Genomic DNA, 18,747 nt, shown 5'->3' with positions numbered 1-18,747 from the left:
TATTTATTAACCAGTCAGAGCAATACATTTAACATACAGAACATCCCACAGCACTCCACCCCGTAGGTTTAGGGCGGGTTGTCTCAGCATCCACTTCACATATGGGGAGGGGGGGGTCTCCATGCTATCTGCAGTACCTGCCCTATGTGTATGACTCCTCGTTTCTTCTCAGTCCCTCAGTCAAGTCCACCTCACTGGCCTCATCCATGAGCCTATCACTGTGGCTTGATTAGCTCGTATTTCTCCTGCAGCACAGGCTGTGTCCTCTAGTATCTCCTTTTGTTTTGTTTGTCACTGCCCTGGAAACTTCTGTAGGTGGACCCATGCCTATGTGCAGTCTATTGGTGTGCTGATGGAACCCAAACATATCTTTGAAATAACTGCATGAAGCAGAGACAGGTGGATCTCCATGAGTTCAAGATCAGCCTGGTCTACCTCCCTAGTTGCAGACCAGCCAGAGCCACACAGTGAGGCCCCCATCTCAAAAAGAGTGTCTGCTCATTCACCTGGGATTATAGGATGAAGGTTTCCCAATCCCAGAGTCACAAGCATAGGGGTTAAGATACACCCAAATTTGTCTCTGATTCCTGTTTTTATTAATCTGGATAAGTAATGAAAAGTAAGTGAAAATAAAGAATAGGTAAGATCCTGACAGAGAGTGGTAGATTATTTGTCTAGTATGCACAAAGCCCTGGCTTTGATCCAGAGAGAGAGAGAGACAGACAGACAGACTGACTGACTGACTGACTCTGACTGACTATTGATTGCTCAAAATGTTGCCAGTGAAGGTTTTCTGTCTCAGCTCTGCCCCAGCATTTCTGTTGAAGGCCCAGCTATGAGCTGACCTAGACCCACCCTGTGCAGTGACTTAACTGTCTGGAGCTAGGGAGTGACTTAGGGAGAGAAACGGGGTGGTTGGTCAGGTAAGCTGATAACCAAGGGTCTGGGTAAACTCGAAGTCCTTAGAGTGAAACTGGGGGAGCTTTCTTAGCTCACTGCTGTACTCCTTCATGAGTTTGGAGTGAGGAGTAAGAGTGGGTCTGCCTCGGCTGACTGCCCTCCCTGTTTTCAGGGTCCCTTCCATCACTTCTTCATCTCCCTTTTCTTTTCACCTGTTCCAGTGTTTTATGGTTTAGTGTGAAGGAACTGAACCAAAAGGGAACCTGGGTTCTGTTCTTTCACTCTTGGTGTGATCTCAGCAGTTGCCATGGCTTAGCTTTTCCGTTCACGAAGGGGCATTAGACGTCATTTTCATGTGGGAGTTTCCATAGGTGGCCATTCCCTTACTTGTCTCCTTATTTATTTACCACACCGAATCATGTGCTGTATAAACTTTCTGTTCCCTTTCTCTTTTAAAGGTCATATCTCAGCAGGTGTCTGATAAACACCTAGAAGAGGGCCGGCTTTATCCTCCTTTGAATACAATTCGAGATGTTTCACTGAAAATCGCAGTGAAGGTAAAAACCACGTAGCCTCATTATTTTTCCATCCTTCCCTCGCTAAATATGTATTGTTACTATTTTCCATGCTTGCTTGGCCTGTATGTTCATTTTCTAGGACTTGAGGAACTGAGACAGAGCACTGAGGGAGCTAGCTGTGTTTTATCCTCAGAGATGGAGGGAAACATGGGGGCTGCTTGTAGATTTCTCCATCCGTTTAGTCAGGCTTCTCCCAATTCACCTTATTGTAGTAGTTCTATAGAGCTGTTTATATAGTTCCCACAGACTAACTAGAGTGACATTTACACCTGGAACCTCCTGCTACATTCCTGTCTGTAATTAGAACAGTAGGTCTCAACTTTCCTAATGCTTCGATCATTTAATACTGTTCCTCATGTTGTGGTGACTCCAACCATAAAATTATTTTTGTTGCTACTTCATAACCATAATTTTGCTACTGTTATGAGTTGTAATATAAATATCAGTGTTTTCTGATGGTATTCCTTCAAACCTCAAAAGGGTCTCAACCCACATGTTGAGAACCACTGGCTTAGAGCATCTTGAAAGACTGAAGACTCAGGTGATAGTGTCAGAGGACAAGGGCCCCTTTGGCAAGTTATTAGTCCTGTAGATAAAAGAATTCAAACTCTGAATTAAAAGGGAACTCAAGTGCAGCTACATTGGGGTTTGAGGAAAAGACAACTGGACGAGCAAGCTGAGGATCCTAGTGGCTGCTGGGAGGCGGGGGCTGGATGAGAGAGGAAACTAGGGGTTTCCTGAGCTAGGGTCAAGAAAGCAGGCATGCTCAGCAGTGAGCATTGGTGAACGATTACATGGTGTGTGTATTGGAGGGGTACTCAGAGAAGAGAGAGGAAGAGAGAGGAGAGAGAGAGAGAGGAGACAGAGGAGGCGGGGTGAGCTCAGAGTGTCAGGGCCAAAGGAAAAGGTTCCACTTCCCAGTCAGATCTCAGCGTAGGCAGCCTAGCAGTGGATCTGTAAGTAGCTGCAGCGAGGGAGGGGCTTCTGGGGTAAGTGATGATTCCTTGCCTCACTAAGGGATCATTAACCTCACATCTAATGTGTCTTCAACTGTGTGTTGTGTTTCTTTTCACTTTCTAGCTTCATGCTGTTCTTTGTTCTTTCAGATTTAGTGTTTTGGGGTTCAGGAATGCAGCAAGTCTTGAAAATTCAAAGCCGCTTAGTGACACATCTCCTCTAACAATGCCATTCTTCTTAATCCTTCCCAAACAGTTCTGTAGATGAATTGCTAAGTGGTCCTATTAAATAAAAAACCCGGAGCCAGATATTGGGGTTAAAACCTGAGAGATCAGAGGAATAGGAACAGCCACAAACCAACCTCACCTTACCCATCCTCAGCTTCCAGAAGAGACCTACTTCCTGTATACCCACACTTATATGCCTTTCTGTTCTGCTATATCATTTGCTCTCTCTATCTAGCTACATCACTTCCTCTACTTGTACAGCTCTGTCACTTCCTGTCTGTCTGTACAGACCTCAAGACCTCCATGGTTAACTAGTGTTGGAATTTAAGGCATGTGCCACCATGCCTGGCTCTGTTCCCAGGGTGGCCTTAAACTCATAGAGATCCAGACAGATCCCTGCCTCCCAAGTGATAGGATTAAAGGTGTGTGCTACCATTGCCTGACTTCTATATTTAATATAATGACTGGCTTTTTCCTCTGATCCTCAGATAAATTTTATTGAAGGACACAGATAAAATATCACCACACAGTTCTGCTGATGGACCAAGTATTTAAACATATGAGCAGCCTTTGGGGACCACTGTCCTTCAAACCACCACACATGGTTTTTCACCTAAGGAGGGTGCTTTTGGTATTTTCCTCTTCCTTATCAGGGCCATGGGAGGTGGGGCTTAAAGCTGATCATGAAGGTAGGGTCCATCTCCAATAACCTCCAAGCTGCTAATGTCTTATTAGCTACCTAACAGGAAAAACAGTGAGGACAAAGAACTCAAGAGCAGCTATGGGGACGATGAGCAACAGGAAGACTTGGCCAGGAACCTAAATGCAGAGAAATTTCTCTAACACAGATGAGTGGGATTGCCTTTAATGGTGTGGCTGTATTGGTTTGCCATACCAAGTGTCACATTCTGGGTGGCTTAAACTAAACAATTTTATCTGTCTGCCTGCCTATCTATCTATCTATCTATCTATCTATCTATCTATCTATCTATCTATCATCCATCTATCTATCATCCATCCATCATCTATCTATCTGTCTATCTATATCTATCTATTTATCTATCTATCATCATCCATCCATCTATCATCCATCCATCATCTATCTATCTATCTGTCATCCATCCTTCTATCCATCTATGTTGTGTGGAGGCTGCACACCCAAGGTCAAGGTGTCGGTAAGTTTGGCTTCTTCTCAGGCCTGTGTCTCTGACTTGGTGGTTGCCTTCTTGCTGTGTTTTCTCTGTGCTCATCTTTGGTGTTTTTGCTGTCCAGTTTTCTTTCTTTTAAGAACAGAAGTGAAGTGGACTAGGGACATCCTAAAAGCCATATTTTAACTTCTGAAGTACTACTGGTGAGGGCGCCAGCATATAAGCTTATATGTGGGGGAACACAAACTTGACCCCTAGCAGTTTTCTTTAAACTGGGGTTGGTTGGCATTTTTAGCCTCTGGCCACTAGGGGTCAGTAGCAACTGCACAGTTTCAACAGTCAAAAGGTAGCCAGACATTATTAGGTCTTACACATACCAAACTTTGTGGTTTGAACATCAGTAGTTTACACTATTCCAAATTTATATAAATAGCACTGTTTAAGATTCACACGTTGATGTTTATCTTATTGATTGAAGGTATATTCTACAAAATCAGTACTTCAAAAGACTTCAACTAATAGTGTGAGTGTCTGTCTTTTAGGGAAAAACAGCCTCATATTTTTGTTCTGATCAGTATCAATTTTTAGTTTCCATGATTTATGTACTGTACAGCATGTTATCATTTTAGGTTTATTTTGATAATTTAAATGAAAGTGAAGTAGCACACAATTAGACGAAAAAGTGAGAAAGCCGGGGCAGTAGAGGGAATAAAGAGGCCTTGGATCCCGAATCTGTACTTAGAACACGGTGCAGTGGTCTACACAGAAACTGAGAACTCAGAGTGAAGAGCCGCTTTCAGGAAGGAAGCTGCTGTACGGGGCTGCAGGTTTGAGGTCCCCCGGTGTCTCCAGATGTCTCCTTCTGTTGTGGAGATGGAGATGACAGAAACATAGAGTGACTAGACAGAAAGATCTAGTTGTCGTCTACGTGTGGGGAGTGGAGCAGTGGGTGTGGTTGCACTTGCTGAGAGAGTAGTGTGCAAAGGGAAGGGAGGTGGAAGATGCTTTCTTATTGTGACCACGGGGGAAGAGAGCTCAGCAGAGACGCGGGTGTTCAGTCCAAGTTCACCGGCAGCAAGGCACGTCCAGACCGTCTGAGAAAAATGACTCTGGCCACACTGAAGTCTCTACTACTGAGACTCTCCCTGGATGCCAGCGTCGTCCCCCCCTTGCTAAATCTGATTTATAGTTGCATTTTTATTTTCCATCTTCTGTGTTTTGTATGTGGCTTTTACTCTAGTAAAACTATAAATTAATTTTTAAAATGGATAAAAACTTGATTTGTGTTCCATATCGCCTTCTCATTATTAAAATAATGACTTGCCTTCCTTGTTTCTAGATTGTGACAGATGCGTACAGAGAAAGGATGGCCACTGTTTATCCTGAACCCCAAAACAAAGAAGAATTTGTCTGCTCCCAGATGTACAGCACTGATTATGACCAGATCCTACCTGATTGCTATTCTTGGCCTGAAGAAGTCCAGAAAGTCCAGACCAAAGTTAGTCAGTAAACACAACAGCTAGACTTTTTAACTTTACCAATAAGATCTTGAAGTTTTCATGATTTCTAAGGGTTGGAATCTTTTATGATGATTCATAGTGTGCTTAGAATAAGATGATTTTAGTTTAACAATCAAACCCATGGAAAGTATATTAATATAAATTAGGATAAACTTCACACTGGACAGGTTTGTTTCACTTACTCTGGTTATTTATGTTTTCTGTTTTAATTCTCTTTATAAATTCTGTTTAAAAGCTATTGTACCTGCTGCTGAGAAACTCATCACTGATAATGTAGGAAGCTAATGGAAGACCCAAACTAGTAATAAATTAATATAGTGTAACTTGATCATGTTAATGCCTACAGTTCTTTCTTGACTATTTTGTTAAAATCTTTTAAAAAGTGAAGATAAACACAAACTTAGGTATAGCCGAACTTTTACTAATCAGAAACACTACTTGGCTGCCTAGAGAAAATTCTTCTCAGGACTTTTATTCCGGGCCTTTGTTCGCCTTGTTCCTTTTGCACAACTGAACTCTTTAACACCTCTAAGAAAGCTAACTGCTGTTTACAATACCTTGTGCAGCCTTAGAGCTTAATACTCTGTTGTCACTGTTACAGCCTAGAGAGTAAGCTCGCATTGCTTTGGTTCTGAGTCCCAGACCCTCCGCAGAAGCTCTTTTCCTGGTCCCTGACCAAACCTTTCCCCAGCTCCTGGCCCTGCTGAGAGCCTGGGAGGTTTTGTTAGCACAGCCGGGCCGTGAGAAAGGCTTCGAGGAGAGTCCTTGCAAAGGGACCCCTGAGGAGCCAACCCACGATAAGGGCATCAGAGGCAAGACTCCAGACAAGCTAGGGGCCCCTGAGAGTCACTAATGTCCCTGTGGTTAGCTCAGGTGACCGACAACTCATAGCATGAGTGACCACATCTCCCATGCCTAGCTTTCCACCAGATACTAAAATATGTTGATTTCAGAACCATTCTGTGGGAAAGAATAACCATTTCCCCAGGCTGTATTAATTTATTGGACAAGTTGGTGATGGAATGAATAAAAACAACTTTAAATTCCTAAGCTTGGGTTCGAAAACATTCTCTATTTCTAGAGACACTTCTGCTTTTGAAGTAATGCTTTAAAGCATGTATGGTGTTTAAGCTGGGCTTCTCTATAAAGTGACCCCCTTGAAGGTGAAGACCACAGATTCTTTCAAGTGTGAGTTAAGAGTGGAGACCTCAAATGGCAACTTTGGTTAAGAGTTTCCTCCCTGTAGTTATTGGGAACGATTCAGAATTCCTATCTATTTCTTGTCTGTTTCCATGTTGTCAAATAGTTTTAACTGAATGTATTTACCTATGCAAAACATTTATTAAAGCATAGAAAATATGAATAACAGTGTAACTAATTGTCCTTTTTCTTAAGATATCACTGCCATTTTCAATGATAACGCTGGGTTTTAGGAGATGATATGAGAAGTTATTAAGATTTTTGGTTTTTCAAGACAGGGTTTCTCTGTGTAGCTTTGTGCCTTTCCTGGAACTCGCTTTGTAGACCAGGCTAGCCTGGAACTCACAGAGATCCACCTGCCTCTGCCTCCCGAGTGCTGGGATTAAAGGTGTGCACCAACACCGCCCGGCTGGCTTATGCATTTTAAAAAGAAGATTTAGTTTTTATTTTATATATGTGTGTGTGTATGTGTGTGTGTGTGTATGTGCGTGTGCTTTTGCTCTTGTTTTCTCTGATGTCTACAGAGGCTAGAAGAGAGTATCAGATCCCCTGAAGCTAGAGTTACAGGTGGTTGTGACACCCCATCCCCTCCATGTGGGGCCGGGAACTGAGCTGGAGTCCTCTGGAAGAGCAGCAAATACTTGTAACCTCTGATCATGTCTAGAACGCTGAGGTAATATGAAGTTTTAAAATGCTCTGATAACTGCTTGTTCCTGTATGGACTTCATTTACTATGAAGTGAGCACATGTGCTGGGTGCTGAAAGTGACCTCTCCCTGTTCCTAGGAATGACGGTGAAGCAGGTGTAGACAGTGCTGTGTCAAGCATTTCAGTGTGTCATCCCACCCATGGCACCCTGTGGTTCCTCATGAGGTGGACAGCTGAAGTCACTTGTCAAGCCCTCAGAGCGCTAAGCAAAGGAGGCGGGGTCTGCCGAGTCCCCATTTGCCTGTCCTTGTGTTCTCTCTCCTTTCCCTAGTCTACTGCAGTCTAGACAGAACTGCCGCAAGTGTGTGCCTCAGTCTCCTAGCAGCTTCATAAAGAGTGGGAATTCATGTTAACAATATTCTATTAAACCGCTACATCTAAACATTAGTTCAAAGTATAATTAATATGAAAGTTATTGAGGTCTTTGGTTGGGTTGATACCAGATGTTTCCAAGGCAGTACTTCCCACAGACCCTGATCAGTCAGTTCTCACCAGCTACAGGCTGACCTTTACTCAGGAACCTCCTTCCGGCTGCGTCAGCTGCCCAGCCTGAGACTAGACTCTTCTTTAGGGTGCCTTAATACAAAGTTATCCTGTGTGGGTGAGGCTATGTTAATTGCAAGGCTCACACTATAAAAGTGGTCTGCTAGCTTTCGCTTATTGCTCTCAGGAGAGAGAGCCATTTCATTTTGTAGTGCTACCATCTTTATCTTGTGGCTTCCAGAGTCACCAAAAGGACAAGAAAACACGGAGCATTAATGCTGGGACTTCTGCATTGTGCTGGCTGGCACTCAGCCGCAGCCGCATGGCTGCAGCACAGAAGCATGCTGTCTTTTTTTTTGGCCCAGGACTTCAAGAGGAACCAGATAAGATGGACATGTAGCCTTGACCTTGCCACAAACCCAGTTTTTGTTTGTGTTTCTAAGGAAGTGAGTAAATGCATTCTAGTATATGCGGGGAAAAGGCCACTTCAGTCACACGCAAGACAAACTCTGCTTTTATAAGCAGTGCCTGGACTAGTTAAAGTTGTAACCCAACCCCGACCCAGTGTAAATCCTGCTTTAAATTTCACAACCTCCCACCCCAGCTCCGTAAGAAATGACGTGAAGTACTCATTTAAAAGAAAAAATACTCCATTCTCTTTGGAAAAAAATGTTCAGTGTACAATTAAAAGAAAAATTATACAGAGAAAAGCATAAAGGTATGATCCTGAATGAGAAGGGGAGACTTGGCATAGATTGATGGATCTGCCTTATGTTATCACACAAGGCTTTAAAAATAACTATTATAATAATGTGATTAAAATTCAGGAGAAAAACAAAAACAGGTTTCATCATAAACACAGTATAAAAAATTAAATGGCTCAGGGCAGACAAAATGCTAGGGTGAATGGAGAAGGTGGTTACGGAGTCCCACCCTAGTCCACTGGCATTGGAAGATCTGGGAGAGGGAGAGAGTTTTCTTCAATGGTGTGACCCTGGAAGGTGGACCACTCTCCAGAGCAGGCTCCACACCCAGGAGTCTTTGGGCAACACCAATAGGACTCAGGAAGTTTGGATGGGTAGGGAGGTGGTGGTGAGTGTAGGAGGAGTTGGGGGAGGGGAGTAAATGTGAAAACACTATTTTGTGTGGAATCCTTAAGAAAGAAATGAAAGTATCATTTTAAAAGGAAATATATCTAAGAATTCATTGGAGGATTAACATCATCTACTAGAAGAAAGATCAATAACCTGAAAGGGTGGCCATTAGGAATTGCCCACATGGGGGCTGGGGGTGTAACTCGATGGTAGAGCGCTAGTCTAGTCTGTACAAGGTCCTGGCTGCAGTCCCCTGCCAATACTGCCAGAACAAACAAAACAAAACCCAAAAAACAAACCCCAAATGACTGCACATCAGCATTTTGCAGCAGTTAGTGGGAGACAAGTGGAAATAATTACCAATACAAGCTGGCCCAGGGCATTGAGGCCAGTTTGGCCTGTAGGAAGTTTTGCAGGGCCTGAATTAATGTTTGAAAGTTAACCAGACCGCATGGCTGTTCCCTGAGAAAAATGGCTGTGTCGGGAGTACTTCCCAGCTGATCACAGCCCAGCATCAGACCATAACTACAGGAAACCCACAGGAACTCCTTGACATGGACAATAGCAGTGGACCCTAGAAGTGTCGCACAGAGAGAGGAAAGTCTCTTTTGTTAGTCTATTTTAATCACTGTGACAAAATTTGGAAGCAAATCAAAGGGGAAATTGCTGTGGGATGGTCTGTATGTCAAATCTGTTGCTCTGATTGGTCAATAAATAAAACACTGATTGGCCAGTGGTCAGGCAGGAAGTACAGGCAGGACTAACAGAGAGGAGAATTGAGAGACTAGGAAGCTGGGTGAGGGAGACACTGCCAGCCACCACCATGACAAGCAGCATGTGAAGATGCCGGTAAGCCATGAGCCACGTGGCAAGGTATAGATTTATAGAAATGGATTAATTTAAGATATAAGAACAGTTAGCAAGAAGCCTGCCATGGCCATACAGTTTGTAACCAATATAAGTCTCTGTGTTTACTTGGTCGGGTCTGAGTGGCTGTGGGACTGGCAGGTGAGAGAGATTTGTCCTGACTGTGGGCCAGGCGGGAAAACTCTAGCTACAGGAAATAATTTTTTGGTTTACAGTTCCAGGGGAGTCAGCCCAGGGCCAATGGACTGCTTTCATCACCGTGGTGAGAGAAAACCCTGCGATTGCGGGAATATCGGGGAGAAGGGGAGGCTGGTCATCCCCTGCAGGTCAGAAAGCAGACCAGAGACAAGGTCTGAGGACAAGATATGTTCTTCAAAGACGTCGTGTCCCAGTTATCAGCAGTCTGAGTTCAAGGCTAGCCTGAGCCACATAATGAAATCCTGTCTCAAAAACAGTCAAAGGGGCACATCTCTAATTAACCACTTCATTAACAGCCCAGTCCATACAGATTAATACATGGATCAGTCCTCTGATGAAATCTAGCATTCTTATGATCCAATCACCTATCAATATTGCCACCAGCTTACAACTAAGCCTTTAGCACCAGGACCCTTAGAGTGGGTTGGGTGGGTGGGGGCAGGGACACAAGCACTCAAGAATTACAACCTGTAAGATGAACCCAGTAGCACTATTATAAATATGTTTCCAGAATATTTTTTCAGGCTTGCATTCACTGCAGGACAGTGCGCTGCAGACATGCAGTGACTAGGCCTTAGTCACTTAGTGACTAGTGCTCTTAGTGTGGGCTCTGGGGTCTCTGACATCACTGGGTTCTGTTAGACAGTACTGACGTACTTGCCCTCTGATTATTTTTCCAACAAGAAGTTAGTTTTTAAATTACTTTGTATTTTAATTTTTGTTAGACTTATTTTATTGTTAAATTTTGTGTATGTGTATGTGTGTAGGTATGTGCACGTGAGTACAGATGCCTGCTGAAGCCAGAGAGAGTTTGGGATCCCCAGGAGCTGCAGTTTTATATGCAGTTGTAAACCATCTAATGTGTGGGTGCTGGGAACCAAACTTGGGTCCTCTGAAAGAGTAATATATACTCTCAGTCACTGAGGCTACTCTCTAATCACCTTAAATTATTTTTAAACACAAAATTTTATGTGTTTTATCATTTAAGAATGGAAATCTTTGTGTTCCGTAACAATAATCCCACACTGGATCTCTGATCTGTAAACAAATACAAGGTACCAAGAGATCTGCAGAGATAGATTCCAGCTCCCCCTCCCTCACCCCCACCCGAGACAGGGTTTCTCTGTGTTAATAGCTTTGGCCCTCCTGGAACTTGTTTTATAGACCAGGCTGGCGTCAAACTCACAGAGGTCAACCTACCTCTGTCTCCCTAGTGCTAGGATTCAAGGTATGCACCACCACACCAGGCTTAGATTTCAGCTTTTAAGAGCTTTAAAGGAAACAAGGATATTATTCAGCACAATCATTGGCATATGAAGGAGGCAGATGGGTCTCTCAGAATGACAGTATGTTCGTGAACATTTAGCTAATCAGTAGGTGGCCATTAATTTAGCCAGTGTGTCTGCCCCTTATTGCAGTAGGAGAGAACAGCTGGGTCAGTTTGCCTTATCTCAGTACAGATCATCTGCTTCCAGGGCCACATTAACCCTGACTGTATTAGGACATCATTCCATACTGGGCCTTTACCATCTCACCATTGGACAGCAGTGGCCCCATACCTGATGATGATGTGCTGACGGGACCTCAAATACCAGAATCATTAGTTCTCTGGATGCCTGGTATAAGATACAGCATTGCCAGAGTGGGAAAAATAGATCCCCTGAAAACACAACAGTCTGGTGCACTCGGGGACAGTAAGGATGTCTACTTTATAGTGAAGGACAGTTGTGTACTTTGTTCCTCTGTCTAGAAAAGAGGGCCCTTGGTGTTTGGTGGACTCTTTTGACAGCATTTGGCCATGTAGCTCAGGCTGGCCTCAAATCTGAATCCTTCCGTCTCGGCCTATGTCTTCCGTATGCTGGGATTATAGACCTGTACCACAATATTTGGCTATTTGATGGACTTGAGAAAAATTTGTGCACATTGCTTAAACCCATTTATGGATTGATCCAGATGCCTCCAGCTTTGACTGGACGTGACAGAGAGGGGTCTTTTAGGTGACAGTTTACTGCAGTGAAGTGAGTTCTTCCACATGGGCCTAATGAAGGTGAGATAACAGCTCTGATTTCTGTGACAGACCGGGATTCTGCATAAAACCTGGGTTTGGGAGCCAAACGATGCCCTTCAGGATATAACTATTCTTCAGATTTACTAATAGGGCACTTACAGTAAGAGCAAATGAAAAAAAAAAGCAGAAGTGCTCCTTGAATTCCTCGATGAGGCACCCTAAGAGCACCTCCGAGTTTTGAGAGAGGTATAGGCGGCACATACATAGTTAGATGAGACCTTCATCTCACAGGTAACGTGCTTGTCATCATGGTCTGTCAGCTGAGGTGCCCCCCCCCGCCACTCCCTCAAGTGTTTTCCGCTCTTAGGTGAAGATTTAATATATCAATAAAGAACGAAAGACAAAAACATTTTAGAAAATGCTTAACTCAGTAAACTTCAGAGATCTTAATTGTTATGAACAACCACTCTTCCCAAATAGTCATTTAAAGGTTTTAACTTAGAGTGTCATTTGTAGCCAAGTCTGCCTTCATAAGCAAAGGAAGATGATCAGCAGCACAGAGGAGGTGCTGAGAAGCTGGACATTTAGGGGGCCAGAGATGGTCCTGGTGTCAGGAACTCAAGAGGGCCTTTGCCCAGGGCTGGCTGATTCCAGTTACTTCCTCTGAACCCTACAGAAGGGGCTGTTCCCCAAAGCCATGTGTCCATGAGGGAGGGTGGTTTGTGTTCCTGTTGGGCTGGGCAAACACAACAACAGTGTGCTGTGAGTGAGTGTTGAATGAGATCCTATGTATGTATATTCGAATGTGCAAACAGACGGTTTGATATAAAATCTGAACCTCTAATGACTGTCTGTTGGTAACATATACCTAAAAGTCCTGTTCAGTGCCAATACTGGGCATGTTAGAGCAGAGTACTGAAAAAATTCTTAGAAGTAACTCCAGAGGTAGTTATGAGTTCATAGACTTGAATGTATTCTGTTCATCGAATTATGTAATAATCTAGTTTTGTTCCATATTTTACTCCTTAAGCTGTTTATATTTCAGAAGCCATTTTTGCTAACTTAATCATAGGAAAAATCCTCTGGGTCAACTGTATAGCACATAGTCTCATTTCAAAGGACAAAGGGTTAATGGACTTAAATAGGGCCTAATAATTGTGAGTGTTGGTTTAATGATTGATAGTTTAAGGAGAGATGTATGAAGGTGATTCCTATGCCATATTGTTTTCAGGCTTGGCAAACATGGAGAGCTTGTTTGGTGATGTTAAATCCTGTTTCTTCCCTTTATATGTAAGTAAGGTGTGAGGCCCCAGCTTGGGTTCCATTGGCATAAAAAAAGGATTGAAACATGAGTCAGGGGAGCTAAGGTCTTTCCATCACTGAGAGCTTTCACAGACTGACTTGCGCCTTGAGAAGACTCCTACTGAGCTATAATGGAGCCAGTTCTACAGCCTCCTGGGCACAGGGGAACCTGAGGAGGCCGTGGAGTGCCCTTCCTAGCCGAAGGGCACGTACTTCCATCCTAGACAGGCAGCAGGCATGAAGATACTGGTTCACCAGAAGCTTCTCCAAGTTTCTCAATGCGTACAACATTGGCAGCCGATGATGTTTCATGAGGACTGGGGCATTGCTCTGCGTGACACTGTCCTGCCACTTTGGCATCCTGAATGGATCAAGTCCTCAGCCTGAGACCCAACAGGAGGATGGATGGGATTCTCTTCAGGAAAGGAGTGTGATGGTTGAGACCAGAGGGAGGGGAAGGTCCCCTGGCACATAGATGTCTGGAAATTCTTGGGTTAGATACTTAGCAACAAAATGATTGGGAAAAGCTACTTTACTGAGGGTCTTTACAATTTATTTTATGTATATGAGTATTTGCCCCATGTGTATGACTGGTATCCTTAGAGGTCAAAGAGGGCACCAGATCCCCTGGAACTGGAGTTACAGACAGTAGTGAGTAGGAATTGAACCTAGGTCCTCTGGATGAGCAGCCAGTGCTCTTGGCCACTGAGTTCTCTCTCCAGCCCCTTATTAGGGGTTTAAAACAAATTAAACTTTTTGAAAAGGGCTGGTAGAACTTTAGACTTAGCACTGAAAGTACAGTTTGATTTTTTCCCAAAGGTGATGGGGTACCCTCCTCAGTGATCCTCGGCTTTCTCTTGCTATGTTTCAAAGTGCATACTTGTACATGAGCAGACGCTGGAAAACCCCAGGGAATGTTTTCTAAGAACTGTGGGGTAGAAAAAAGCCACACGCTTTTTGTGAATAAGACTAAGAATATTTCTACCATTGCCAGTAGTATTTTTAACCAAATGGTAGTCAGGGAAATAAGAGCTGTTACCTTCATTTTTTTAAAAGGAGTTTTAATGTGTTTATCTGTGTATGCACATATGAAGGTGGGCAACTCCTGAGACTTTACAGTGATCCACTGTTGCTGTTAGAATCTAGTTTTACTAAAACTCTTCAGATGGGGGTTTTAAAGTAAGAATGTACCAAACAGGTGCTCTTTATTCTCAGTTTATCTGTGATTTAGAATTCATTTCTGGTGATGAGCTGGTGGGCCATCTATGTGCTGGTGTTATGAAACTGAGATATGTCTCATATTTATGAATCTATATCTGCAGTCTGGTTTTTGACATTAATTGTGGGGCTTGGGGCTTCATTGATTTATTTTTGTGTGTAGGTATAGGTTTTCCTGCACATGTCTATGCATCACATGTGAGGCCAGTGCCCGAGGCGGCCAGAAGAGGGTGTGGGATCCACTGGAACTGCAGTTACAGATGGCAGTGAGCTGCTGTATGTCCTTTGGAAGAGCGGCCAGTGCTCTTACCTTCTGCGCCTGCCTTTGGACTTGTTGAGCCAAGTTTCTCTGGTTAAATATACTGTTTCATTAATTTATAATGAAATGGTAACCAAGTGTGACCTCACACAGCAACCTGGAAACATCACAGTTAGACTGACAGGGAGTTAAAAGGCCTGTTTGCTTCATTAGCAGTCAGAAAATTCTAGAGCCAGGTTTTCCACCCGGAATTCTATATAGTCATTGGCCTTTTTATTTTGGTTTTATTAACATAAATACTTAGCACAATTACAAGCATAGATATTTTAATAGAGTCCTAGGACTCTGAACTTTTGCTTTCAATACCAAATAGTATCTGGAAAACATGCTCACTTTTGTGTTTTCGGAGAAACTCTAGGAACTGGCCCAGGTTCATGTGGTAGTCATTCCTCAGTCCGTAGTCACCGTGGGCCTCGAGGAGCAACTCTTCGAAGGAATGGAAGAGGCGCAAGTCTTCACCGCTCCCTTCTGTCTCCACGCTCTCGGCGTGCTTGCAGGAAATGTGTTTCCAGTTGGGGTATCTGATTGTGTGCCAGAATTCCTCACAGTGATCCTTGAAGCCTTCCACACAGATTATACCAGGCTTTCCTGTCATGCAAAATCCAGTCACATCTAACCTTTTCCCCACTTCCAAAATCTTTTTCCTGAGGTCCTGCTGATATATGTGGTGGCTGTAGATCCACATTCTGAGGAATGTGTTCTTGACGGGCTTTGCCTGTGTGGATGGCTCATCCGACAGCTTTCTGTTGAGGAAGTAGGATGCGCTGTTGTCCTGCAGCCACTGGATTGCTGCACAGACACACAGCTCACCTGGATCGAAAGTCCCTAGATAAGCAGTGAGACCTTGGTTGAGAAGAAGCTGCTGTTGTCTGTCAAGCTCAGGTGACCGTCCAAACAGCTGCAAAGCCACGTATGGGTAGCTGTGAGGCATGGTAACTTGCAAATCAATTGTCACCTTAAAATAAAAACCACACAGATTTAAATACCCCAAAACCACACGAGCCAGTTTATCACGGCAACTGTATGAATGTGATAGGAACAGTCATGTAGACTGGCAAGTGCCAGCTACAGACCAATCACTACATACTAATCACTGTTGACCTACATGTGCCTGGTGGGTGACCCGTGCTGGATAAGGAAGGGGTGAAGTCAGACACGATTTCTGCCTTAGAATAGAGCCTAGTGAAGGAGACATACATTAAACAGTGACCACACATAGGGAGAATTTAATTTTTACCATGGGAGAAGTTCAGGGTTCCACTGAAGTGTGTAATCAGTGAGATAAAAATCAAGTCTGGGGAAGCAGTACACCTGCTCTGAAGGAATAGTAACTGAAGGATGAGCAGGTGAGAGCTAACATTAGTTCTCAAGTGCCCCGTCCATATGGTGCCTATACTATGCTTTGCTAATATTCCTAGGAACAAAGGGAACAGAAGATGGGGGTAAGTTTATATTTAACATTTAGATTTTGTATTTGTAGTTACTATCCACAGTCAGTGCCATCGAAACAAAATCCTAAGCATTCATTAACTTCAGAGAAGCCCCTCTGTAGCAGGCAGCGTCCAGGTTTGTGAAAATCATAGTGTATGTAGAAGGCACATTCTAACAGTTGGGTTGGTAAGAAACTGGATGAGAGGATGGAATAACAACGATAAGACTGCAAGGCATTTCCACTGAAATCAGTCGGCACATTTGTTAAAAAGGGATGTGCATTTATGTAAAAGTCAGGATAGTTACTTAAGAGAATTTAAGGAGCATCTCGTGTTTGGTACCTTTTCCTTCCCAACAAGTATTGGGATATGTATTTGGGATTGTCTATTTGTCTCCTGGATAGGAAGGTTATGCACTGGGTTTTTCTGGGCACCTCGGGATGGAGATGGCCCAGCCGTCCAGAGCACTGGCTGCTCTTCTAGAGGGCACAGGTTCGATTCCAAGCACTCACATGGTGTCTCACAAATTTCTGTACCTCCAGGTCTGCCCTCCTCTGGCCTCCGAGGGCACAGCATGCACAAGGTTCACAGGCACACATGAGTGCAAAACACCCATACACATTAAAATACACAAAAAAGTGGGCACCCAGAAACACTTAGAACAAATAAAAGCACCCACCTTGGGCTCCTCAATTTGGAGCGTGATCACAAATTCGATGTTGTGTGGGAGCGCCTCCCTAGTGCCTTCCAGGTACCGCTTTATGTTAGTTAGGGCGTTTACGTCTTCAAGTTTTACTTCTCCTTGGTTAGGAAACATAGAAAACAGCATTTCCATCTCCAGCAGCTGAAGCTGAAGGCTTTCTTTTACCGACGCTGTCATGTCTCCAAATCAACCTGCTTGGAAACCTGGAGAGGCCCAGAAACAGTGGGTTTGTTAACGACATCTGGTGTCCAGGAAATTTTCCCAAGGTCCCTTTTCTAGGAGGCATTTCCACCGTTTGCAGAGAGCTAGGGGCGCACACACACACACAGACACTTAAACTGTTTAGATTTCTCTCCTGAGCCCCAAATCTAGTATGCACAACATCCTTTTAAAATGCTCCGTCAAAACCTAGATTTCCTAGTCTCTCTTCCGCACTCTGACCGGCCACTCAGGAGTCTGAGCTTTCAACAAGTGTTTGGGAGACACGTTCTGCGGCAGGTGGTTGCAAACACCTGTACCCCCGGCCAGGCCAGCCTCAATCCCGAGAAAAGCAGGGGCCGGCCCTGGAATCCCACTCGGATCTCAGGCCAGCGCAGAGCTGGAGGCGGCGAGGAGGGATGCCCGCGGAACGGAGAGGAGGGCTCTGGGTCGTCCCTGCCGCCATCCGCCAGCCCTCCTCCGCAGACCCCTTGGAGGACAGCCTCCCCGGACTGCAGTGGCGTGCTGCATCTCGCGCAGGTGCATAAGGCTGCCTCGGCCTAGCCAGGGAGCTGGGGGAGGGGTCTGTCACTTAATAAAAGGACGCCTAGGGTCGAGGGGGTGAGGACCCACGGGGATGGCGCTGCCCTCGCCTTCCAGGGGCTGGGCTGGGAGGTGACCTCGGTGGTCGGAGGGACATCAGTGCGCCCGCCCTCTGGGGACCCCGGCCTCCCGAGGTCCAGGCAGGGAGGCGCAGCTGCCCACCCCGGGTGCTAACCCTCGGCCAGCCTCGGCCGCCGCGGCCTCACCCTTCCAGCTCATTCAAAGCCAAGCAGCCCCCGACCCCGCTTCGAACCGCAGCTGCAGTTCCGCGGGCGCGAGCAGCGCGCGGACGGCTAGGGGCGGGGCTTGGCGCATGGGGCGGGGCCAGAACATCCTACCCGCCGCGATTGGCTGCGGCGGGGGCCGGGAACAGGGGCGGGGACATCTTGGCCGAGGGGCGGGGCGTCGGGCCGGAAGCCAGGCCGGGCCACGTCTTCAGGGTTTGAGTGAGTTCGTTTGGTACGCACTGCACGGTGGCTGGCTGGTCTGCTGTGGAGAGGACGTTCCAGCTCCAGAACTAGGTGAGCGGGTTTGGAGACTGTGGGGCCGTTGTGGGTGGGGGATCCTCGGCAGCCATGGCTGGGGACGACCGTCAGACACACCTACCCACCGCTCAGTGCGGCCCAGGTCCTTGTAGACCTCACGCTGGAGTGCGGGGGAGCCGCGGGTAATCGGGAGCTGGGAGCAGAATGTACTACCGGATGAAAGAAAGAAGCGGGCTACGCTGTCACTTTTGAAGAGTGAAAGCTGTTGGGACTTTTAATAAGCATTCCCATACCCATTGAAATTAGTTCTAGAACTCCCGACGCATTAAAGGGTGGAAGCGTGCTGTTATATGACTGTTATTTTCCTTTCAGAGAGTTTTGGATCTCATAGGAGTGGTTGACACCCTTATGAATAATCGTGATACATTTCCTACTGGTCAGTTTTGACAAAAATATATTCGTCGTTATGAACAAAAGTTTAATTACTTTGGGGCGAACTAAGTTAGCTTGGGAATAACCGATTTTTACAAATTGGACAAAAGCAAACATTTTCCAGCATTGAAGCAAGGAAGGACAATAAAACAAGGAGGTGTGGCTGTTAG

General features: G+C 45.0%; 3 protein-coding genes across 7 annotated transcripts in view; 2 read left to right on the top strand and 1 right to left on the bottom strand.

Moving 5' to 3' along the window:
* Window positions 1–5,658, top strand: part of Me1 (malic enzyme 1) — a 117,036-nt gene extending 111,378 nt beyond the window's left edge. The window contains exons 13-14 of the mRNA XM_059268324.1: window positions 1,359–1,457; window positions 5,150–5,658. Coding sequence (XP_059124307.1) covers window positions 1,359–1,457; window positions 5,150–5,320 — 270 coding nt within the window. The 3' untranslated portion in view covers window positions 5,321–5,658. The remainder of the gene's footprint in view (window positions 1–1,358; window positions 1,458–5,149) is intronic.
* A 9,272-nt stretch (window positions 5,659–14,930) lies between these two features.
* On the bottom strand, window positions 14,931–18,407 carry Rwdd2a (RWD domain containing 2A). 2 transcript variants are annotated; one of them, XM_059268323.1, is made up of 3 exons: window positions 18,267–18,407; window positions 16,836–17,062; window positions 14,931–15,681 (listed from the first exon to the last, which is right to left on the bottom strand). In XM_059268323.1, exons 2-3 carry the CDS (start codon window positions 17,034–17,036, stop codon window positions 15,004–15,006), a joined length of 879 nt encoding a protein of 292 aa, XP_059124306.1. In that variant the 5' UTR covers window positions 17,037–17,062; window positions 18,267–18,407; the 3' UTR covers window positions 14,931–15,003. The 2 variants fall into 2 exon arrangements, with proteins under 2 accessions (XP_059124306.1, XP_059124305.1); XM_059268322.1 differs by lacking the exon at window positions 18,267–18,407 and adding an exon at window positions 17,867–17,990.
* The window catches only part of Pgm3 (phosphoglucomutase 3), a 28,632-nt gene continuing 27,936 nt past the window's right edge, over window positions 18,052–18,747 (top strand). Inside the window, exon 1 of one of the 4 annotated variants that reach the window (XM_059268318.1) lies at window positions 18,052–18,181. Coding sequence is in view for 1 of the 4 variants with exons in the window: in XM_059268319.1 (XP_059124302.1) it covers window positions 18,554–18,581 (28 nt within the window). In the remaining 3 variants the exon portion in view is untranslated. The other 3 variants (XM_059268321.1, XM_059268319.1, XM_059268320.1) reach the window with 3 other exon arrangements.

Source organism: Peromyscus eremicus, chromosome 7, assembly GCF_949786415.1.
Source record: "Peromyscus eremicus chromosome 7, PerEre_H2_v1, whole genome shotgun sequence".
Taxonomy (NCBI): domain Eukaryota; kingdom Metazoa; phylum Chordata; class Mammalia; order Rodentia; family Cricetidae; genus Peromyscus; species Peromyscus eremicus.
Note: the sequence above shows the minus strand (reverse complement) of the source record. Positions and strands in the feature narration are given on the sequence as shown.